At 43.3% G+C, this 25,347-nt stretch overlaps 1 protein-coding gene across 1 annotated transcript in view; it reads right to left on the reverse strand.

The window, feature by feature from the left end:
* Positions 1–9,500: 9,500 nt before the first annotated feature.
* Positions 9,501–25,347, reverse strand: part of LOC124696425 — a 40,713-nt gene continuing 24,866 nt past the window's right edge. The window contains exons 3-4 of the mRNA XM_047229156.1: positions 17,215–18,487; positions 9,501–9,643 (exon numbers count right to left, since the gene is read on the reverse strand). Coding sequence (XP_047085112.1) covers positions 9,501–9,643; positions 17,215–18,487 — 1,416 coding nt within the window. The remainder of the gene's footprint in view (positions 9,644–17,214; positions 18,488–25,347) is intronic.

The raw sequence follows: 25,347 nt of genomic DNA on the forward strand, positions 1-25,347 counted from the left end.
TTATTATTTGCCCTCAAACTTGTGTGTTTTGAATGCAACTAACGCGGACTAACGCAGTTTTCAGCAGAATTGCCCTGATGTCTTGTTTTTGTGCAGAAAATCAACTTTAGGGAAAAATCCCAGAAATATACCCAAATGCCTTATTTTCCCGGGGAACTCACGGAGCCAGAAAGTGAAGAGCAGGGGGCCTGGAGCTGGGAGTACATGGCCCAGGCGCGGCCCAGGCCTGGCCGCGCCTGGGGGTTTATTCCCGACCCCTTCGTCGTTTCGGCCTCCCATTTCGGCTATAAGATCCTTGTCACGAGAAAACCCGAGGGGGTTCGAAGTTATTCCAGAGAAAAGTCCGTAGCGCCGCCACCTCGTGAAACCCTATTTTGGAGGCAGGAACTCCGTTCTGGCACCCTGCCGGGACGGGGAATTGGCATCGCCATCGCCATCACCGATGCCTCTTCATCAACCATCCATGATTCCCCCCATCCACGTGTGAGTAGTTCCCTCGCTGTAGGCTGAAGGGGATGGTCGGGATTGGATGAGTTCGTTCATGTAATAGCATTAGAATTGTTCGGGACAGAGTACCTAGTATTCGTTGTGAGTATTTTATGCATTGTTGCAACTTGTTATACTTAATGCTTGTCACTTTGGGCCCGAGTGGCATGATCTCAGATCTGAATATATTGTGTTTTCATGATGATGTTTTATATATTGTTCTTGATCATATATGCAAGTTGTATACACATGTCATTGTCCGAACCGAGGCCCCGAAGTGACAATAATCGGGACAACCGGAGGGGATGGATTTGATGTGAGGATCACGTGTGTTCACGGAGTGTTAATGCTTTGCTCCGATACTCTATTAAAAGGAGTACCTTAATTACTAGTAGTTTCCCTCGAGAACCCGCTGCAACGGGCTGGTTGGATAAAAGATGTCGCGCAAGTTTCTCATTGCGAGCACGCACGACTAAATAGGAACACACGCCTACGGTTATTTTATTCTTGGACACTTGTATCACTTTATCTGCAAATTCCCATGTTAGCTATTATATGAGTCGTCTCATTCATGCAACGCCCGGTTATCCATCCCTATGCCTACAGTACTTTAATCATGCTGTTTACCGCATCCACCACTGTTGCTGTTTTTACTTTATTTCCACTGTTACTTTATTAACATCACTTGCTATAAAGCTGTTGCTCTCGATAAACCTCTCGCGAGCTAGTCTATTTCCGAGTGCGGCTGAATTGACAACTCAACTGTGAAGGCTTATATTTATTCTTTGGCTCCCCTTGTGTCGAATCAATAAATTGGGTAATACTTCCCTCGAAGACTGTTGCGATCCCCTATACTTGTGGGCCATCAAGAACTTACGCATTCCCAGGCGGTTCCAACATACGAGTTTCATTGCGGCCAGGACGAGACCCCTTGCTGGAGTCCTCCGATCCTACATAATTGTTTGAGTTGGTCCCATCCTTCTTCGATCTCGTTTTCCTATCCTTGTCTGCTATCACACCCACTGCCGGAGGGGCAACTAGGGCAATGTCCAGTACCATTGCATGCGGATCACCTACCAGACCACCGAGCGGAAGCTGTACGTGATCATCTTTCTCATGGTTGAAATCAAGTCCCCTTTTTGCACCGGTGGAGTTGTTATCGCTAGCAAGCAAATCAACATCTTTGTCTTTCACGGGACTTGTAGCAATATCTTGTAAATCAAAGCACTTGCCACCATCAGTATTATTCATCACATTAAATCTCCAGCTTATATTAGCATCACTACCATACAGACCCCTCCCCCTACCAGATGGATCACGTCCACGACCACCACCAAAACCCCCTCTACCACCAGCCGTAAATCTTCCTTTCCACGTATCAAAATTCGCCTTGATAAAATCCCCCCACTTGAGCATGTTCTGATCATGTTCTCCAGTACCACAGTCGGTATGGATATGACCAAGAAGACCACAGAAGCCACAAAATTTGGTATCTTCTCTTATTTTACTGCATAGAATTCCCGCTGCTTCTCCCGAGAAATTGTTACCACCCGAGCTAGAGGTAGACGAACATCCAGGCGAACCCTAACTCGGACAAAATTTCCAATCCCTTGCACATTAAGTTCGACAGAAACACACTTGCCAACCTTCTTCTCAACCAAGTTCCTGATAAGAGATTCCCTCCTGTAGCCTATTGACAATTTATGAATCTGAATCCACACATTAATAAAATTCAGATCAACTGATTCAGTTGGAGCCAGACCATCATGCGCTTCAATTGATACAACATTCTAACAAAATAACCATGGGCCCCCTTGTTCTACCTTTATCCAATCACCGAGACAAAGAGCATTGCACAGAGAAGAGCTTATCTTCTAACAGGGTGAATATGATCTCCTGAGCGGGACTCCAAGCGACGCGCATGTGTTGTTCAAAGGTTTGGGGACTAAAACTATTTTTTTGTATGAACCCTAGCCAAAGCCGTCCACTTCATACTTTGTTTCGAACGTCTTCCTCATCCTCGAACACGAGATCATCAATCTCATCATCATCTATCACGAGCCGCATCAGCATATCATCCAGATTACCATGCTTCTTCGATCCAGACCCGCTGACCGAGTCCGTAGCGCTCGCCTGGGGAGACGACATGCTCCTACACCAAGATCATAGGGAGCCACAAGGAGCCGCACCAAGATCATAGGGAGCCACAAGGAGCCGCACCCAGATCGACGGAGGAAGGAGAAACTCCACGCCGGCAGATGATCGACGGGAAGGCAGAAATCCTAGTCGCCAGGCGATCGCCTGTTTTCTAGGTCAAAAACCCGAACCGGTACTCACCAAAAGCCTTTGTAAATTCCCATAGATCCTTCCTTATTAAGGGAAGCACATCTACGTTGGAGTCCTCCAACCGGTGTGCACGAAAAGGTGTATATGAAGTTTTACCCATCAAGGGTGGTGTGACCAACCTAGGGAATCGGTTGGCCAAGAACAATCTCCCACGGTCATGGAGTGGTCGTACGAATGTGGTAGTTCCAACCTTTTGTTCAGGTACTATCGGGCCCACTACTGGTCCAAAGGTTGCCCCTCCCCTTGGATAAACATACACGCGGTAGAAGTGGTATTGCCAAAGCCCGGTAGTATCAGCTAACGAGCGGCCCAAGTGTTACCCAACGAGCGGAGTTCCATTACATTTTTAAAGTAGCTAATTTTGTGGACATATTAATAAAATTCTATGTTTCCTTGTTTTTTCCATAGAAGAGAAGTGCTCTGGTGTCCCCCCCTGGTTGAACAGGCAAGTTAGCCAAATAAGTTTAGATAGCTCCCAGATGTTTCACGTTTTGAAAACAACACCCCTCAACTTCAAACTGACACAGGTTAGGTTCAGCAACTCGGTACACAGATTGCAAGGGTGGATATGAGCCTGTAGCCCAGATTCGTATGTGTGCGTGTGTTTGTTGCTACTAGCTTATCTTTGGACTTGCTAGCTAGCATTTGATAATATACGCTGATGTGGTTGACCATTAAGATGCCTCCTAGCTTGGTATAGATTTATACATTCGTGTATTGCCAGAGGTTTACCTAGGTGTTGTACACGCGACTCGACGGAAAGTCCGGCCAGCCCCGGGTCCATGGCGTTACGTGCACCGCTCGATAAGTGCATGCCTTGTTCGCGGTCGTGGACCTGATGTGTGGACCGTGCGGCGGAGGAGCTCCATGACATTACCATAGAACAATTCCCCCGAGAAAACCGCTCTTCAAAATTGTTTATCAGAGTTAGGAGTGAATGACATGGTTTTAGGAAGTTGAGGGGGTTAACTGTACCACTTTTAACTTGAAGGGGTGATGTGTTTAAAACATAAAACATCTAGGGATTATGTGGAATGTTTCTAAATTGACCTACTAAGAGGTATCAGAAGATCCTAGCCATCCACAGAAAACAAAGGTTGGTGAGGGGGGGGGGGGACACCGGAGCAAAAGCCTCCATAGAATTATTTTTAGAGTTCTAATATCATATCAATATGAAAAAAACCTATGGAGTACATAATTTATGGGATTATATAAAATAACGACCGAAGCCAGTAAGAGCTACTGGAAGTATCATAGGTAGTATCATGCATTTCATGCATGCAAAATACTGATGTGATAGTGCTACTAAGGAGGAGAGAGAGGATACTAGTATCATAGGTAGATACCGTATCATAGCACATACTACTAGAAAAAATTATGTCAAGTAAATCTTGTACATATATTTGCATTGAGATTCTACAAAACAATTAATATATGAAAACTATGATACTAGTATATGATACCATGCATTGTGGAGATAGTAACATGTAGTAGTATCATATGCATGATACTTCTATATGATACTATGCATTGTCACTAGTCTAAGGCCCCGGAAGTCCGCAGAGACCTCCTGGCGGCTCGCTCATCACTTGGAGTTGGACGTTCTTCTGTCAGCAGTGTGCTTACTACTGATAGTCTACGACGTTTACTAACAGGTCCTACCCGTGAGAAAATCATTTTTTATGCATTAAGTATATTTGAAAATTATTGACAAGGTATAAATATAAACATACTAAATCCATACACAACAATAATAACTTATTTTATAACTGCGTTCAACAAGATGAGATATTACATTGTATTGGCGGGCAACGAGTAAGGTCAGTTCCTCCTTGCAACCATATATATATATATACCAGCCGCTCCATGGATTTCTGCCTCATCCTTTGATGAACCTTGCATCTTTACATCATCCTTCCAAAGATCGGTCCCCCGGTAAAGCATTAGACAGAGGAAAGAGCGTTGGAGAATAGTTGTATGTTGGGTTGGGGATGGCCTTGTGGACGTTGATTGGAGACGTAATGGTGATGACATAGTAACGCACATACGCACATCATTGTTAATAGCCGTGCCGTAGAACATGATATTTTGATCCCTCGAGAATTCTTTGAGATCTTCGGGATTCTCTTGCCACGGAATATTTGAAAAAGGAGACACCCGCCACAGAAAGGACGATCGGGTGTTTCCTCTTCTCGTATGGAAGCCTTCTGCCTCACTTTTTCGGTGTGTCAGTGAAATCGCAATCTAGGTCAACACACTTGATATGTGTACGGTTGAGGAACTCCTCATAGATGTGTCAAATCCACTTTTCCACCCTTGATGCACGGAGGGTGCACTTCATCTTGAAATGCATGCCTTCTTAGTCGAATTAGTATAGTCCAGAGTTGGGAACCGCCATTGGAATGGAAGAGCGAGGATTGTGATCTTTGGTGTTCTTGCTGAGAATTGTGGAACGAGAGGAGGAACCGTAATTTTTGAACTAGAATGAAGATTTTATATTGTTGTCAATGTGAACACGATTAAGCTTGAAGACGTACAAATTTTGCAATTGATTGGCATTGTAGTTTGTAATGTGATTGGAATCAAGCAAACATTTATGATCAATTTTGATTGGTAAGTTTCCATGGAGTAAATATTAGTCGGTTTCAAACAACGAGTCGGTTGACGCTTATTTTCCAGGAATAGAAATTTTGACTCCCGAGAAAGTATAACTTTCCCCGAAGCTACGGTGACTTCAGCGCAGGAAACATCTGCTAGCAGGCCAAAAATGTCATAGATGGTCAGCGTTTCAGAGCACCTCTGACGGGCTTTAGTAGGAAACTCTCAGAAACATTTTCCCATCAGTGAACACAAGTCAACACGTCGTGGTGACCAAGATTTCTGATGTGTGCTAGTAACAAAATCCATCAGAGACAGCGAAGTGTACCGTCAGGCCTCATGTCTGACGGACACTACTACTGATTCGTCCGTCAGCTCTACGGTTCCGAGCTGAACTCCGGGCATCCCAAAATGTTGTCGCTGACGGATTTTTTTTAGGACCCATCAGAGACAAGCCGTTAGCAACAATGGTGTTTGTACTAGTGAGAGCCAATTGTCTTCACCTCCTGGTGGTGATGGAGCAGCATGTTACGCCTTAAACAAAGTTGCTTATCAATAGCATTTTAAAAATATTTGCTAATGTATAAATATTTTGTAGAGGATCCACATGTCAGTTAGTAGATTCTATTGTCATATACTTATAACTGAGATAGTGGGCCTCACAAATGACCCGATTGTCTCACTTTGGGGCCTTTGAGCAACAAAAAGGCTCATAGAGCCTAGTAACTTACACCGGCGCATAAAACAAACCCTTTCCTCACTCACATTTCCTATATAATATATGAACACACTTGCTCCACAACCTAACTACCTCACGCAGCCGCAGTCCCCTCTAAACTATGAACCCTAGATCTGAGGCTTCACATTTCCAACTCCCCACTATAGATATTTCCAACCATTTCTCTAGCGGTCCTTTTGACTGACATGCTCAAGTCCTGCAGGTAAATGTTCTTTACCCTGCAATACGTTTCATTTAGGTTCTTCATTCTCTTTTTAAATCGCTCTTCTCTTTCTTTTAGATATGGCATAAAGATGGCGAGCAAAACAACACACAGAGGTCATGAGCTCGCGGGCAAGGCCATGGGCGTATGGCGGCTGGAGAATAGCAGTCAGAACCACCTCACGGAGGACAACACACGAGTCATCGGCAAGGTCATCAGCACTTTGCTAGTGTTCGATGGAGAACAAAAGCTAGTTTTACCCTAATTAGTGTTAATTAGGTACAGTTAGAATTGTTGTTTCACCTATCAGCAGCTTGGCTACCATTGCAATTTAATGATACAGTTGTAGCCTATACATTTTGCATATGCAAACTAACAAGGGCAGTTACATACAGATGAAACCTATCTATTATATACTAAAAGCAAAATACGGATGTTTAAAATAGAGACACTACGTTAATCCACATCATTAAAATTATTTTAGCTGTTAGATCTATAATTTTAATGGTCAAGATTTAAAAATCTTATGTAACAGTACAATCACCATATTTTGAACTACACGTGCCATGTCTGACACGTCCCTGCCATCTTCTGTAGGAAAATAAATAAATAAAAGAGTCCAAAGGAGTACGTTACTGGATCTACAATTTACAGATGTGATTTTACCAGAAAAAAGTATACGTGGGCAATTTACAGATGTGATCTACTCCCTCCGTTCTTTTTTAATTGACTCAGATTTAGTACAACTGTGTACTAAATTTGAGTCAATTAAAAGAGACCGGAGGGAGTACAATTTAGAGCTGCCCTCCCGACGCACGCCTCAGCAATTGGCCTCGATGCACTGGGCCGGTCGGCCCCTCTTTCCATGTTTGAGCAGTTTAAATTTCAACCTTAAATCCATAAAATGAAATAGTCCGACACATAATAAATTTGTCTCTAGATTTTTCTGCTTGGTGAGCTGGTCGTCCCAGTAATGTCTAAACTGCTATCTACAAGCTCTATGGTAGCAAAATTTGAACTCAACTCTAGATTACTCTAACCTTTTGTTCACAAGACACGCGCAGAAATAAAATGGCCTCACATAACGGACCGGAAAGCCATCAAAAAATCAGAGCACCTAGCTAGAGATGTATATGATAAGACAAGAAACTAACCTTTAACGGACATGGGAGTACACATGAAAATATTCGTTTATGTGTGCCGAAGTTTGCACAAGCTGGCCAGCTGGAAATGCATATCATATTGATGTGAAAAAATTTAAATAGAAATGGTGCAGCTGATGCCAATGTGTTATGTGTGCAAACAAACCAACAAGCCAGAATAAGTAGGAACAAAAATGATTCTATGCACACAATAGCAAATATTAAGTATAATAGGTCGTTTGACATGTTACAAGATATGATTACATAATAAAAAAGATAAATTTCGAGACTTACTAAGATCGAATGCTCTAGATTTTTATGAATACAAAAGAAGCTAAAAAAAAATTCAGGAAAAAAAGATCGAAGAGAGCTGGGTGGATCATAACTTAGAAAAAAAACTTATTCTAGCATCCATGGACGATTTATCGAAGACGAGAAAGGGAGCAAAGTAGAAAACTTACAAAAATCCTAGATTTCATACAAATAACTAAAATTTAAAACTTACCTAGAATTATCCCCAATAATTGTGTATCATAGTTAATGTAAATTTTGACACTATTCGTATTTTCTCATGAGTATCTTAAGAAAAGAGATTGATCATTGGACTACAACCTATAGAAGTTACAATAGAGCATAAAACGAGAGAGAAGTGGTAAGCCAACTATAGCCATTTTTACATTATTGAGTAGCCAAACCGAAAATATACGAATATTAACTTACTTTGTCCCATATATGACTATTTTTTGGAAGTATAACTCCATCTCCAAACAATAAGAACATTTTTGCACAAAAAGATTTGTAATAGCTACGAGTGAATAGAATACAAATAATTAATCCTGACAACTCATATTGTGTCGGTGATTCGTGGGAATTCTTGAAAATTCGGAAAAAACATACATATACCCCTTAAAAGTAACAGTTAGAGACATATACTGTTTTTTAATAAATATGACATTCATAAGATGTTAGTCCTACGTAATAAATGAAATAACACAACTTATTATATTATTAATAGTCTATATCCTACTAACATGCTTGAATTTATATGTAAGTCCTATTGGGACCTCTTAGATTTGTATGGTTTTGATGACAATAGGAAGCACTATAATACCAGTTCCATTATTTAATCGCTTATTTCTAAAATATATATACATGACATTTTGATATGAACAAAATCATCAGGATGCAACTTGAAATATATTTTATATGTATACTCTAGGAAAATACAAAATATTTGAAGCTATTTTTGATGCCAAATCTAATGGTTTAGCAACGACATAAATCTAGATGCCTTAGTGTGAACTTGAAGTTATAGAAAATATATGAGTTCGATTGCACGCTCTTAGGATGCCATGTAATATTATGATGGGTGTGGAACAATGAATAAAAGGTATAAGAAATATTAATGCAGCTCAAATATATTTATTATTATACTTTAGATAATAGTGTGATTTAGACGAGAATGTAATAGTTTGAATAGCAACAATAATTTTGATTGAAACTTTAATAACAATAAATATTATGAGGAAGTGGCGGCCCAGCAGGACACTAAGCTAATATCGATGAAATTTAATCTTATTCTTAACCGTGCACTAATGTAACAACACACAAAATCTACATGCTAGATCGCGATATTATTTAATACCACAAACAGATATAATATCACCATGTACTAAACCTCATGTATAGCTAATCATATGGTATTTTTACCCTAATTGGTCAAGTAAAATTTCACCCGGAAACTAAAGATTACAAAGACATTTTTCTGCATGTAGCATAATGTTTAATTATGGCAGTTTCAGATGTTGCCCTCGCATGTGCGAGGGCCACTGTGCTAGTTATTAAGTAAAACAAGAGTAGTGTAAAATGCTAGGGGTAATAAAGCTCTTCCATTCTGTAAAAGAGAAACAAGAGTAGAGTAGTGTGACCTCTTGAACTAACATAGGGATATAATTCCTCCGTGCATTTGTGTTTACCAAATTAACATTTATCCTAATCTCCGGGCCAGATAATTCTTCTTGTTGGCTTTATGACGTGGCTTCCGTTTCTGAAAAGTAATTATGTAGTCGAGGTAAGGAGGAATCCGGGATCTCCATGCCAACACATCAAACTTGTCTGCCCCGGTGATCTCTTCGAAGATGGTGTCTGGCGATTCAACCCTAGGTCAATTGGACGACGACAAGACGGATCTGATAGGTGAGAGATGGGCAGTGATGTATTCCACCATACTGCAAAAAAAGTGTAAGTCCATTCATTCGGGTAACATTCTCCTCCACGTCGATCGTCGCCGCCTAGTTCTCCTAGATGCAGAGGGTACTACTGTCGACGCCAAGATTGTGCCTCCTGATTTCTCTATCTCGATGGATATGTCGATGGAATTTCCCTGCCATCTGGTAGATGTGGTGGAGCAGATCTCGTGCCTGAGTGCCACTGATCGCTCCTATTTGGAGGTTTTACGATCTGCCAAACCTAGTCCGCGTGAAAGTCGGAGTGTTGATGCAACTTCGATCTGGAAGGTTACTTACTCTACGAGGAAGGATCTAGATCGTGGTCGTATGAAGTCCTATGATGGTTTTCTGAAATTCTGGTCCTACAATGGATGGCTTGTTTTGATTAATGCAAGAGATGAGCCGATTGCGGTTCAAGCTCTTCGGTTGGAACCTCACTACAAGACTGGTTCTAAGGTGAGTTTGCAGCATCACGTTGTTAGGATTCATTCGGTTATTGTCTCTGGTGTTATGAATGGCCATACGATACATCAGAAGGTTCCCGAAGATATCTTGTCGGATATGCCAGGGACATCGGTTCTGACACCTGTAGAAGTTCTGGATGATGCTCCTTGCACTGATATGCCTGCTTCTGAACCTATGATACCTAGTCCTTCCTTTGCTATGCATACTGCTATCACCTTGGGGCTAGATTTTAAGGCGGGAGAAAACTTTGCTAAGGAGGTTTTGCGTAAGTTCTCAAGTACTGTTCACCCTTTAAATGGGAAATTTTTTTTCTCCTTGGTGGTGTCTTTTGGGAGAGCATCTTTCAGAATGGCAGAAGAAACAGTTGCCTTAGCATTGGAGGCCGCTTTGGGGGGTTTTTGTGGATCTCTTGATGTGATGCAGTTGAGAGACAGAGTTTTTTTTCCTTCAGAGTGGCTAGTAAAGCAGTTGGATTTTATATTATCCAAAAGAGGATTTTTACTTCTGAGAAATTTAAATGCTATTTTCACTTGTGGAGTGATGGAGGTCCAAATTGGAAGAGGGAGTTTGCTCTGTGGCAACATGATAATCATCAGCAATGGACTCTAGTTAGTCCATCCAGGAGAAGGGTAAAATTGGGTATGCATGCTCTCAATCTTCCAGTCCCTAAATCTGCTCTTAAGCATACGGTTCCAGTTAATAAAAAGCTTGTTTTTGCGGAAGAAATCCATTATGAAGCTAAAAAGGGTTATGCTGCTGAGACATCTGGTAAAGCTGCTTTACATTGTTATGAAACTCAGTCTACTCCGATTATTTCTTTTGGTACTACTGTACCAATTCATCAAGAACAGATAAGGGAGGTTGAAGCTCCACCCATTGTCACTGAAACACATGATGTTGGAGGGAGTTATGCTGCTGAGACATCTGAACAGATAAGGGAGGTAGAAGCTCCATCCATTGTCACTGAAACACAGAGTTCTGATCATATTGAGGAGGAAGACCTTTTCAATCAGATGGTGGATGATATGGTGTTTAAAGTTTGGAAGTGTCAAAGATGCCTTAGTATGAGCCATACAACAAAAGATTGTCTCAATAATATTCGCTGTCGTGGTTGCTTTAATTATGGACATATCAAAAGGAATTGTTTGTCTACTAAGGCTTCTTTGGGTAAGTGTTGGGTTCCTAAAAGGGCAAGGCAAGCTGGATTGGGCTCGGACAAGGTTACTGCTAATGGGCCGACAGAAGAGCTAGTCGGTTCGTATTCCAAGACAGGGGAGTTGGCATTAAATTTGCCGAATATCCAAGCCAACGACAAGAGTCCACGCAGTTCATCACCTCCTCCTTCCCCTGTTGCTCCGACTACTCCTATGGCGAATTTTGAGGTCGACCCTCTGCCATGGCTGCCGTGGGGGCATCAGATCATCGACGGCGGCCCAACTCGGCTTCCTCGCACCTTCTACTACGCTGCGCAAGATCCGCCGCAGCAGCACCATAACTACTGCATTGCCACAGTTGATCCTCCGCCGCCGCCTCAGGGGGAAGAGTTTTGGAGGGAACAGGTGAATGCTTTCTTGGTTGGTCCTCTGCAGAGACATGTTATTTCTATGCAGCCTAGCTTGTTTGGGGTTGGGATGTATGAGATCAGTAGCCCCAATTCTGTTAATGCATTGGTGCAGCATGGAGTGTATCAGATTCAAAACAGATCGTTGCGCTTCTTGCATGTCGGTGAAGCTCCCCAGAATCACCGTGCAACGATAGGATTTAGAAGGGGCTGGCTTATGTTCTTGGGGGTACACCCAGATTATAGAAATAACCTTGACATTGCTAATGTTGTCTCAACCTTTGGTCAGTACCACACCTGGAATAGCAATGATCCAGTGAAGGATAGAGTGCTTGTTTATGCTTCTTTCCCTTCCCCTCAATTGGTTCCCAGAGATGTGGTGTTTGGAAAATTTGCAACCATTGGTGGTGTGAAGGAATCTTGGACTGCACCTGTATACATCCTCTCTGCTGACTTTGCAGAGGTTTTGCCTGCTGATGAAGACCCATGCCCCTGGATGGTAATCCTCATCCTCTCCCTGGTGAATTGGTGCCTAATCAGAACTTATTTGTGAATCCTCAGTACCCTGAGATAGGGTGGGATGAAGTGCAGAATTTCCCTGATAATGAACATGCACAAGATCATGTGAACCTGCCTGATCAGGTGGATGATTTGCAGCAACAGGAGCAGGAGTCCATGGTGGTCAATTTGTCTGATTCTTCTGGTTCATCAGTTAACATGTTAGCCATGGACATACCTCAGCAACAGCAGCATGGTAATATTAATATTCAGATTATGCATTGTGAACTTTCCCTTTGTTTCATTGGGCCTGAGCTGCCACCTGTGATGCAATGGAATAGACTGAGAAGCAAGGTACCGCCAGTCATGATGTCCAAATTTATTGCTGCTCCATTGTAAGGATCTTTGTTTGCTTTCATTGATAAATCTGCTTGGGGAAAGAGCAAGATGGGTGGGAACTGTAGTGTACTATTGCAGGAGGATGAGCAGAAAAAAGGTGATGGTGTAGAAAAAGTGCACTCAGTGGATGTGTCTGTATCCTTTTCCACACCAAAGAAAAGGAAAGCTAGGAAGGTTGCTACTCCTGTGGTTCAATTGTCTGAGAGGAGGTTCACTAGAAGCTGTCTCAAGATGGAAGGATATAGGCCTCAGCCTATGGTGACAATTCAGCCAAAAATCAAAAAGAAAAGCAGAGCCAAGCTATTGTTGGTTAATAGCTCATCACAGAAGTCTGATGATGTGTCAGATAAGGAGGAAGATGGGAGCACATCATGCAGAGCATCAGTTTCCAGTCACTCCTATACATGTCATGCAGAGAGTGGGGACTGCTTTGGGCATACCACCAGCAAAGTTGACTAGGGAACAGCTTGAAGCCGATCCAAAGGAAGCTCAACCCAAGGAGGGTTCCAATGATAAGTAAATCTACTTTGTTGATCAGAGGAGTTCTTGCTCCTCTTCTTTTGGCTTGTAAGGGTGGTCAGAAAGTATGCTGGTGTCAGCTTTTGGAGGTTACTTGGGGTGAATTCTCTATGTATGTGGTGTGTGTCAGGTGTTTTCTTCTCATTAGGGTGGATGTTGCTTCAGACTATTGTTTTATGTTCTGGTTTGGGGGCACTGATATTATATGTCAGTGTGAGACCTTTCCTCTTTTATTATGTGTGTCATGAGTCGCTTATCTATAAGAAAATGGCGTGTCATGTGTTGGAATGTGCGTGGTATTAATGCTGAGGGGCGACAAAGAGAGGTCAGGTCCAAAATTGATGAGAGTGAATGTGATATTATTTGTTTGCAAGAAACCAAGTGTGAATCTTTTGACTGGAAACTCATCCGAAAATTTTGCCCCAAGAGGTTTGATTCATTTGCTTACTCCCCATCAGTAGGTGCCTGGGGGGATTTTGGTGGTCTGGAATTCTTCAGTTTTCCAAGGGGTGTTGCAGCAAATTGAAAGATTTGGGTTGATAGTCAATTTCACCTCTAAACATAATAATGCAACTTGGACCTTGGTGTGTGTTTATGGTCCTTGTCATGGTATTGAAAGAGATAATTTTGTTTCCTGGCTATATAATCTGCAAATACCTGGAGGGGCCAATTGGCTGCTTTTGGGTGATTTTAACTTTGTCAGATCACATGAGAATAGGAATAAACCAGGAGGGGATGTCAATGATATGTTCTTATTTAATGAGATTATTGGACATTTGGGATTACTAGAATTGCCAATCAAAGGAAGAGCATATACTTGGTCTAATATGCAGAAAGATCCATTGCTTCAGCAGCTTGATTGGTTTTTTACTAGTATGAACTGGATAACAGATTTTCCAAACACAATGGTGTTACCTCTGGCAAAGATTGGGTCTGATCATGTGCCCTGTGTCATTAATATTGATACTAATATCCCTAGAGCAAAAAAATTCAGATTTGACAACTATTGGGTTGATATGCCTGGCTTTAAAGAGTGTGTGACCAAATCTTGGGAGAAAGGCTCTAGTAAGAGTTATAGTACTGATGTCATTGCTGATAAATTTAAGCAATTAAGGTTTGAGCTTAAAAAATGGCACCTCAGTTTGGCAAGATTAAAGGTCCTAATAAAAAGCTGTAATGAAGTCATCCTGGTCTTGGATACCTTGGAAGAGCAAAGACCCCTTTATAGGGTGGAGTTTAATTTCAGAAGTATTGTTAAGTTGCATTTAGCTGATTTGTTATTGGCTGAGTGTAATTATTGGAGGAAAAGGTGCACCATTAGATGGATCCAACAAGGGGAGGATAATACAAAAAAATTCCATGCTATGGCTACTGAGAGATTTAGGAGAAACTCTATTGCATTACTTAGAGATGTGGATGGTAATGATGTTACTGATCACCAATTAATGGCAGGTATGCTTTTGAAGGAATATAAGGATAGGATGGGTTGTTCTGAGCCTATTCATATGCAGTTTGATCTGTCTAGAATTCTGCAAAGGGTTGATGGGCTTGATGATCTTACTAGGCCTTTTGAGAGCAAGGAGATGGATGAGGTAATAAAAGAGATGCCTGTGGACAGAGCTCCTGGGCCTGATGGGTTTAATGGACTCTTTGTTAAAAAATGTTGGTCCATCATAAAGTCTGATTTTTATCAATTGGCTGCTGATTTTCACAGTGAGACTATTCAGCTAAAGAACATAAATGGATCTTATATAACCCTGGTGCCTAAAAAGCAAAGTCCTGTTTCTGTGAATGACTTTCGGCCAATATCTTTGACTAATGTGTGTGTCAAATTTCTGACAAAATTGGCTGCTAATAGGCTTCAAGGGAAAATTTTGTCCTGTATTCACAAAAATCAGTATGGTTTCTTGAGAGGTAGGACCATACAAGATTGTCTGGCTTGGGCTTTTGAGTACTTGTTTCTTTGTCAGCAATCAAAAAAGCCAATTATTATTCTTAAATTGGACTTTGCTAAGGCCTTTGATACTATAGAGCATGAAGCAATACTGCAAGTAATGAGACATAAGGGGTTTAATGATAAATGGATTCATTGGGCAAGGATTATACTGTCTACTGGTACTTCATCAATTTTACTGAATGGCATTCCTGGGAAGCAGTTTGAATGCAAGAGAGGAGTGAGACAAGGAGATCCAATCTCTCCTCTATTTTATCTCTTTGGGTTAGATTTGTTGCAGTCTGCAGTCAATGATATGGTGGTCCAAGGGACTCTTTCTATGCCAATTATCACAAATGAAGTGGATTTTCCAATAATCCAATATGCTGATGATACATTGCTGATCATGCCAGCTGATAAAATGCAGTTCATGGCACTCAAAGAAACCCTCAGGAAATTTTCACTGTCTACTGGTTTGAGAATTAATTTTGATAAATCCCAAATGGTTCCTGTTAATGTTGAGGATGATTTGTTGAAGGAGTTGGCAGCTGAGTTTGGCTGTCAGATAGGTCAGATTCCATTTACCTACCTTGGATTACCCTTGGGGACTACAAGGCCGACGATTGCTGAACTTTCTCCCCTAGTGTGTCGGCTTGAAAGGAAACTTACCTCAGGCTCTAGTTTTTTGTCTCAAGGTGCCAGATTGCAGCTCATAAATTCAGCTTTATCCTCTATGCCACTACATTTCTTATGCACTTTGCAATTGCCACCAGGACTTACAAATCAACTTGATAGAATTCTTAGACAGTGTTTGTGGAGGGATAAAGATGGAGTGCCAAAACAGTCTCTAGCTGCTTGGGAAATGGTCTGTAAACCAAAGAAAAAGGGAGGATTAGGGATAATTAATTTTCAAAAGCAGAATGCAGCTCTGTTAATCAAGTTTCTGGATAAGTTTTACAACAAAAGGGATATTCCTGGGATCCAATTGATTTGGAATGCTCACTATCAAGGGAAATTGCCTCATGAGGAAAACATGGTTGGATCTTTTTGGTGGAAGGATGTATTGAGACAAGTTGACAATTTTAGAGGGGTGGCTTTGGTGACACATGGATAGGGGGATACTATTTCTTTTTGGAATGATAATTGGGATGTTGCACAATCTGTCCTACCAATGAGTATCAGGTTCCCAAGATTGCATTCATATGCTTTACAAAAAGACATTTCGGTTTCGGCAGTATATCAGCTGGAAAATTTGCATTCCTTGTTTTATTTGCCAATGTCTCAGCCAGCCCATCAAGAGTTTCAAACTCTGGAAATCATTATGCAGGATAATCCTTTGTTGCAGCAGAAGGATGAGTGGATCTATTGTTGGGGTAAAAATTATTCTGCGAAAAGGTTTTATGATCATATCCATTCACATATTCAGGTACCTAATGTGTATCAGTGGCTGTGGAAATCTTGTTGTATAATGAAAACCTAGGTATTTGCTTGGTTGTTGCTGTCGGATAGGCTGAATACTAGGGATCTATTGCAAAGGAGGCATTGGCATGTTACTGATGACAAACATTGTGAGCTTTGTCCGTTGAGAGCATATGAAGATAGAGTGAACTTATTTTTTGAATGCAATTTCAGTGCCCGGATATGGACATATCTGCATATTGATTGGCAGCCTTTGGGCGATATACAGTCCATAGTGGATCATGCAAGGAGGAGTTTTCGGCAGCCTTTCTTTATGGAAGTGCTTATTACAGCATGTTGGAATATCTGGCTTATCAGAAATGCCAAGATTTTTAGGCGGGAGAGAAGCTCATTCACTAAGTGGAAGGGTCAGTTTATCCATGACATGACTTTATTGCAATATAGAATCAAGGCCAAGTACAAAGACAATCTCATGAGCTGGATTAGGTCTCTACCTTAGTGTCCTCTTCCTGTCTTGTTGTATTTTATTTTGCTTTCTTTCCCTAGTTAGTTGTACATAGGTCTTGGACTTTTTTGTTCTGTATTTTTTATATTAATAAAAGAAAATGATGTGGGGCTTTTTGCCTCACAGTCCTGGGTTTCAAAAAAAACACATCAAACTTGTGTTCATCAGGAACACCAGCACCGTTTAGTAGTTCTTGCCATGACAGTTTTGGCAGCTCACTTTGCCTAGGGCCAGCCTCTCTCAAATCATAAACCAGAAAGCCATGAACCGGACCAAAGCAACTGCGTGTCCGTGCTAGCTCTCTTACTTTCAATAACATGTTGCACCAAAATTTAGCATTAGGATTAGATCTTAATACCCCACCGACTATATTTGCAGCAAGAAAAGATCCATGCAGCTCAGTAGCCAGCTTCATGCCCACAGATGCCAGATTTGGGTGCTCATCAGGATCCATGCTTCCAAAGGCCAGTGCCTTCAAATAGTACCAGTACTCTTCCTGGTGTAAAAACTTCATCCTGATGGGTTGAGTAGTCCTAAATTCTGCAATTTGCTCTGCTCTGCCTATGATTAAAATTTTAATCCCAGGCAACTTATGCAAATATGACTGGAATTTTGTCCAAGCTGCTTCATCCACATCCCAGCTAAAATCAACAACAAACAAGCACTTCCCCGAGGCTACCTTGCATATCACTGCAAATTCTCCTCTCCGTAGATCATCTCCTTTGAAGAAGAACATGTTAGAGAAACGACCACGCACCCTCTCATCCTTGCAAGCATGTTGCACGAGAGTTTTCTTTCCAGTTAAGTGTGGACCGATGATCGGAAGGATGCTAATATTTGTGCAATCATGGCTGTCCTCGCACAGCAAGAAGTTGATGAGTTTCTCTTTCTCGATGTGGCGGCCAAACAAACAATTATCCATGTATAGATACGTACTGTATGGCTGGCGAACAAGGCGAGGGCAGCTGCTGAGGAGGATGACAAACTCTCTCATATCCGCAGTCTTGGCTTCTAAACTTTCAAGAACACTTTTCAATTTTATTGTGCTCCCAGTACCAAATGCTACTGGTTTGTTCTTCATTGCAGAAGCAAAACAAAGGCGCTTGGCAGTGTTAAAAGTACAAACGGCGTAGGATTGGCTCCGGTGGCTCACCTCATCATCTTCGACCCTCTTTTCTCCAAGCGATTGGACCTTCAGAATGTCAAGCATGTAGTACCCAAGATACACACCCTCCATGAGTGTCTTCAGCTGCAGAAACATTCCTTGATTTTTGATCTGCCGCCCCTCTGCTTTCTCAACAACGGTGTTCATCCTTAGCAAGATGTGCTCTAGCCTTCTGCGATCATCCTCCTCATGTGTGCGGGTGCAAAATTTTTGTGCTAGGAAAGCGATGAACCGGCTTACAAGATCACTTGTGACTGCTGAAATCAGAACCTCCATGCCAAGCTGAGCTCTGCTTTCCTCTGGAACAAGTGATGGGATGTTAGTTTGTAAAGAGGGACAAGATTCCAGAGATGGGGAAATGAGGTCAATAAAGACTGAAACCTACCTGAAATGTATGACAATGACAGGAGACCAGGAAACAACTCCCATATAATTTTCTTTTTATTAGATAGCAACATAGGACTAAGGTGGCTAAAGGTTCAGTCAAGAAAGGCTACTGCCAGGAGCGCAGAACTATGGAGAAATTGGTGTGGCTGAAGTCAATTAGTCATCAACACACACTGGGTCAAGTTGAATTGGTCACACACAGGGACGTCAGTCAGAAGCGTGTAGAAGTTTCCTTTAATGAGGATTCTATGCCATACATGACCCAAACAAGCAACAGTGACTTTACATCCCAAAACTTGCATTTTACTAGTGCATATACATAAATATATCAGTATTAGGAAAGGTAAAAATAACTATATTAAACTATAAATTCCAATGTGCACTTCTGGTTCCCAAATTAACATTTCCGCTGATGATTTCTCAGTGCCAGAAGATTCTTCTTGATCAAGCTGTGACGTTGCTTCTGTTGCTCATGAGTAACAACGTAGCCGCAGTAAGGCGGCATCCGAGACCTCCATACCAAACACCTCAAACTTGTCTTCAGGAATATACGCACCTGTCAGAAGCTCTTGCGATGTCAGCTTTGGCAGCTCACTTTATGCAGGATCGGCCTCATAGAGATCATATACTCCCTCCGGTTTATATTAATTGACTCTAATATGGATGTATCTAGATAATTTTAGTTCTAGATACATCCATATTGAAGTCAATTAATGTGAATGGGAGGGAGTACCAGTTATCCTTCAGCTTTACCACTCACTAAGGCTGTATTGGTGTAATTCAGAGTAATATTTCTCCCCAAAAGGTCCACCGGGTATGTATCGAAGGACAAGTGCCCATGAACTAGTACCTGTTAGGAAATGGCAACTAACTTTCACAGAGGGCCATAGGCCAGTACATGTACATGTGTTACAATGTGCAGGTAAGCCCCTCATACACTGGGGGCTACAAGAAAAGGGACTACACAACTCTAACACCCCCCCCCCCCTCAAACTCATGGTGGATCAACAACACTGAGTTTGGAGACAAAGAAAGCATGTTGTGCTCTAGTCTGGGCCTTCGTGAAGAAGTCAGCAAGCTGTACCTCGGAAGGCACATAATGAAGAGTCATAACCTGATCCTGCACAGCATGACGCACATAGAAGGCATCAACACCGATGTGTTTGGTGAGCTCGTGTTTCACCGGATCACACGCAATGCTGATGGCACCAATACTGTCCGATAAGAGATGAGTCGGAGCGTCAGCAGAAACACCAAAATCCGCAAGTAACCAGCGTAACCAAGTCACCACAGCCGTCAAGAGAGCCATCGCTCGCAACTCAGCCTCGACACTCGAACGAGAGACTGCAACCTGCTTCTTGGTCTTCCAGGTAGCATCTGAGTAGGTCTGGAGCTGTAAGGAGATGGAGCTAGGAAAGAAGAGACGACAGGAGATAGGGCCACGAAGATACCGGAGGACACGAAGGAGATGACTATAGTGGACACTAGTGGGAGCAGACATGAACTGACTCAGAATGTGGACCGGGTAGGAGATGTCAGGACGAGTGACAACAAGGTAGACAAGGCTCCCAACCAGGTGACGATAGCGAGTCAGGTCCGGAAGAGAATCACCATCAGTGGCACGGAGGCGGACATTGAGCTCCATAGGAGTCTCGACAGTGCGCTCATCACCAAGAGTGACACGAGTGTGAAGGTCCTGAATATACTTCTCCTGGGAGATATAGAAGCCATCTGAGGTAGAGGAAACCTCAAACCCAAGAAAGTAGCGGAGAGAAACAAGATCAGTCATGAGAAACTGATCACGAAGACGGGCCTTGACAAAGGCAATGTACTCAGGGTCGTCACGTGTGATGATCATGTCATCGACATAGAGAAGAAGGGGAGTCCGACCACGAGAATATGTATGGACAAAGAGCGCAGGGTCATGTGCGCTAGGCCAGCATAGGTCACCACAGATGCGAAACGCTGAAACCAGACGCGAAGGGCTTGCTTAAGGCCATAGAGAGAGTGCCGGAGACGACAAACCATGCCATCGGGAATAGAGTAGCCAGGAGGTGGTTGCATGTAAACCTCCTCACGTAACTCACCATTAAAAAAATCATTCTGAACATCAAGCTGAGAGACAGACCAGTGACGAACAGAAGCAACGGCAAGAAGAGTATGAACAGTGGTCACGTGAGCCACTGGAGCAAAGGTCTCATCATAGTCACGGCCATGCTCCTGCTGAAAGCCACGAGCGATAAGACGAGCCTTGTAGCGCTCAAGAGAACCATCGGAGCGAGTCTTAATCTTGTAGACCCACTTGCAGGTGATGGGACGAACAGAGGAAGGAGGAGTGACAACATCCCAGGTGCCAGTACGCTCGAGAGCAGCAATCTCCTCAGCCATCGCTAGCTAGCTGCCATTCGGGATGAACAAGAGCATCCCGATAAGAGGTTGGCTCAAGGACAGCAGAAAGACCATAGTGAGTGGGAGAATAGCGATCAGGAGGAGAACGAGCACGAAGATGATGAGTCGGCTCGGACGGAGAGGGCATCACACCAGAGGTGGATCTCACGTGGATGAGGGGAGTAGTGAAAAGGGTAGGGAGGGACCACCGTAGGCGAGGAATGTGACATGGGAGAGGAAGGTGTGGAGAGTGGGGAAGGTGGTGAGGGAGGAGAGGGGGTCTGGTGGGCGAAGGAGGAGGAGGTGGTGAGAGACTCGGCGGAGCAGGGACCTGAGGCACAGGAGGAGGTGAGGCAGGGAACATGCGAAAAGAGATATCATCCACCGAGAAGGAAGAGGAGGAGGGACGCGGGTAGAAAGTACGGAACTCATCAAAGGTGACATCCCAAGATATGCGCATCCGACGACCAATAGGATCCCAACACTTATATCCCTTGTGCTCATGGCTGTAGCCAAGGAAAACACACTCAACAGATTGAGCAGTCAGCTTGGTGCGTTCGCGTGGAGCAAGAAGAACATAGCAAACACAACCAAAAAGATGAAGGGTCGAGTAATCAGCAGTGTGACCAGTAAGATGCTCAAGAGGAATACCACCATGCAAGGCTCTGGAGGGCTGAAGGTTGATCAGATAGGTGGAAATAGACATAGCCTCAGCCCAGAAGTGAGGAGGAAGAGAGGCAACGATCATCATCGCACGAGCCGTCTCAAGCAGGTGGCGATGCTTGCGCTCAGCCACGCCATTTTGGGCATGGGCGCCAGGGCAGGAGAACTGGGAAAGAGTGCCTTGCTCAACAAGGAAACCACACAACAGCTGGGAGATATACTCACCAGCAGAATCAGCCCGAAAGACACGTATAGACGTGGAAAACTGTCAACACCCGGATTTTTAAGTCCAGATGCCTATTATGTCATTCATCGCAATCCCAGGAATATTGTTGTTGCGAGGCATAATAGTTGAATATCATAGTCATCATTCATTACAAACCATATTGTCTTACAACTTGAATCACATGATCCATATTACACAAATAGTTGATCTATTGATCAACGAACAAACACAAGTTCATAGCGGAAGCGTAAAGATAAAGGGACTCTCTAGTCCACAGGCCAACGCTTGACGTCGGAAGACTCCTAGTTGTCGTAGGCATCCTGCTGGTCATCTCCTTGGTAGTTTTGTTCATCCTCATACTCTGGACATTTGAATAGCCAGGGACAAAGCCGTGAGTACTTTAAGTACTCGCAAACTAATACTAGTGTAAGCGCTAACAATTCTAGTAAGGGGCGCTAAGCTCTAGTTTATTTGCATAAAGCCAATTTTAGTTCACAAGTATTTGAGAAAGACTTATTCAAGTGCTAACTAACTCAAGTGGGAACATTAGTGTCATTCCCACAACTCAAGTTGTGATTCACAACAAGTCACCATTCACCAATCATTTCACCAACATTTTCAAGAATCTGACACCGGAAACTGTATGGCCTTTCCAACCGTCCGTAACCGTGGACACGGCTATTCGAATAGATTTACACTCTGCAGAGGTTGCACACTTGTGCCACAACATTTGATTTCATCCGTCGGGATTACCCCGAATCATCGTAGCACGATACGCGGATCATCAACCATAACCTTTCACTTACAAACCCTAGTATGAGCACCTCTCCCCATGAGCTTGGCCTCCCAGTGAAGACCAACTTTCAACCTGGGAACTGCACAGGGCTTGGCCGTACAATTCACCTCATTTCACATCATTTCTCAACAACGGAGGCGGCCTCGGCATAACCCCTATGATGTGTGTTCAGAGGGAACCCATACTAAGATGCATAAATTTCCAGTTAAGCCCTACCCATAATCAGGTATTGTGGGGGTACTCAAAAATTGGAAAGGTATCGCATTCAAACCAATATCAGATTTATCAAAAATCACCATCTTCTCCAAGTCATATTCACCTTCAAAAATCATTCAATGGAATGACTCATCATTCCAAGGTTTCAAATTCAGTTCAAGTCACATGTTCCCATCTAGAGTAGTCAAGTTTTAGTATTTAGCACTAGCACTAATCATGAGGGGTGCTATCTTGCTTGGCTAGTTTTGAGACTAACTTTGCTACTCTAGTAACCTTCTTGACTTAGAACAAAGTTAACTATAAAAGTAACTCTTTGAATAAACAAGTAAAAACTTGTAAGGTAAAAACTTGGGATAGGTAGGTGGTAAGATAAGGTAAGACTAATGGTGCCTTGCCCCAAAGGAGCTTTGCACTTTGCAAGAATATTATCTTGCCTTGGTAGTTCTCAAGGTGCTCCTCTTCCTCCTCTTGGTAGAATCCTTCCTCTTCCGGGTATTCTCCGGTGTAGCGTCTAAATACGAATACGAGGTATAATCACTCAACAAGGTTCAATAGCTATACTAACCACATCATCACTTCACACAAATTATTCTAAGCACACACTTAATACAATTAGGTGCATTGGTTTTCTTTATTGAGGAAAAATAATTTCCTCTCATTACATATGTAAATGATAGTTTCCATTTAGTTCTTGAGGAATAATTTCCTCTCATTGAATCTTCTTAAGATTTAATTTCTCAAACCATCATACATGAAATCAGGTTGACCTAAGTCAACCATTCATCATCATCATTTGAGAAAATGATTTAAATGAGGTAGAATACCTCATACTATTTAACAATTCTAGATATGATTTAATATCACCAAGTATTTCATGTGAGACTAATTGACCAGATGTCCAAACTTCATATGAAAGTACTTGGGACAAGATTTAAATGAAGTGAAATACTTCATATGATTTGCATAATAGTTTTGGAACAATATCACTTAATTAAACTAGCCATATAGTCCTTTATTTCAACTAGGGCATGATCATCCAAGGTGACCACACCATACTTTTGCAGAAACAGTTGGTGTAAGTGAAATGTGAGCTATTAGAGTTGGAATCAACTCAATATCCTTTTTGGTTGATTTTTAAGATTTAATTGAATGTGCAAAAGTCCCTGACTTAATCTTTTTGTCACATTATTTCTACAACAGATCTCACAATGAGACCAGTGGCATTGGTTAGAACTTTTCAATAGCTTTCCAACAATATAAATTTTTCTAAATTCGGCCAAGCCAAACATATTCTATTGAATTTCAAAATCAGGACCAGTATTGAAATTAAATGAATTTGGAAATTCCAATTTTGAATTAAAAGGGCCGGCGGGAAACTGAGTTGGGCCGAAACGGTTTGAAACAGAGAAACTTGGCCCAGCAACGCATCCAGTGCGAGTGGGCCGTCTGACGAGGTGGGGGCCACTCGTCAGCCTCTCTTTAAAACCCGAAACGGTACGGGGGCTATGAGACGTTGGATTAGATCATGATCGTGCGGCGCACGATCATCGTCTTCTCCGGCGAGATGCCGCGGCTCTGGCGGCAAACCTAGGGGGTCGGAGGGCTAACCAGGGCTCCGGCGGTCGGCGGCGAGGTTCACGGCGACGTTGTCAATGACGCTGAGGCAGCTGGTAGCAGTGGCGGAGCTTGGGGAGGCTTGAATCGACGGCGATGATCTCCAGGCTTCCGCGGCTCCGAGCTCGCAATTCCGGCGACTCCGGCGACGATTGGTCTGGCTAACGGTCTGAGGAGAAGCGGTGAAGAGAGGGGAGTGAGATGGCGTGCTTGGTTGAGTCCAGGGAACGCTCTATTGATAGAATCGCTGGGGTGCTGCGGGGCCGTGATGAAGTCGACATCGACGCGGATGCTCCGGCGAGCTAGCGAGCTAGAGGCTGGCGGGGAACTGTGTTGCGTGTCCAGGCGATGCGTTTGGCGGCGACAGCTTGGTCGGGCGGCTCCTAATGCGATCAGGTGGTCGCGGAGCATGGCACGGCAGACGCGGGATACGATCGTCGTCTCCGGCGGCGGCGGGTCAGGGTTGGTGTCGCGCGCGTGTCCTACGCGTTCGCGGTCGCACGGCGAGGCCGTTGGTGTAGAAAGGGGGGCCAGGGCGTGCTCGAGGCGGCGAGTCGACGGGTGGCCTGTGTTGCCCGTGGCGCGCGCGTGTGCGACGCCCACGGCATGCGCAGGACGTCGTGGGCGCGTCCGTGTCTGGCGCGTGCAGTGCTTCCCTCCGGCAATGGCGGTGCTAGGCAGGTGTAGGGAGGCAATGTGGAGGGTTTGGGCACCAGGGCCAGAGTTGGGGAAGAAGGGGAGAAGAGGAGGGAGAACATGGCCAGCATGGCCATGCCATGCAAGCTAGGGCTTGCTCCCTAGGGTTGCCAGGCTGTGGAGTGAGAGAGAGAGGGTCAGGGGACAAGGTAGATG

This window comes from Lolium rigidum, chromosome 3 (assembly GCF_022539505.1).
Source record: "Lolium rigidum isolate FL_2022 chromosome 3, APGP_CSIRO_Lrig_0.1, whole genome shotgun sequence".
Taxonomy (NCBI): Eukaryota; Viridiplantae; Streptophyta; class Magnoliopsida; order Poales; family Poaceae; genus Lolium; species Lolium rigidum.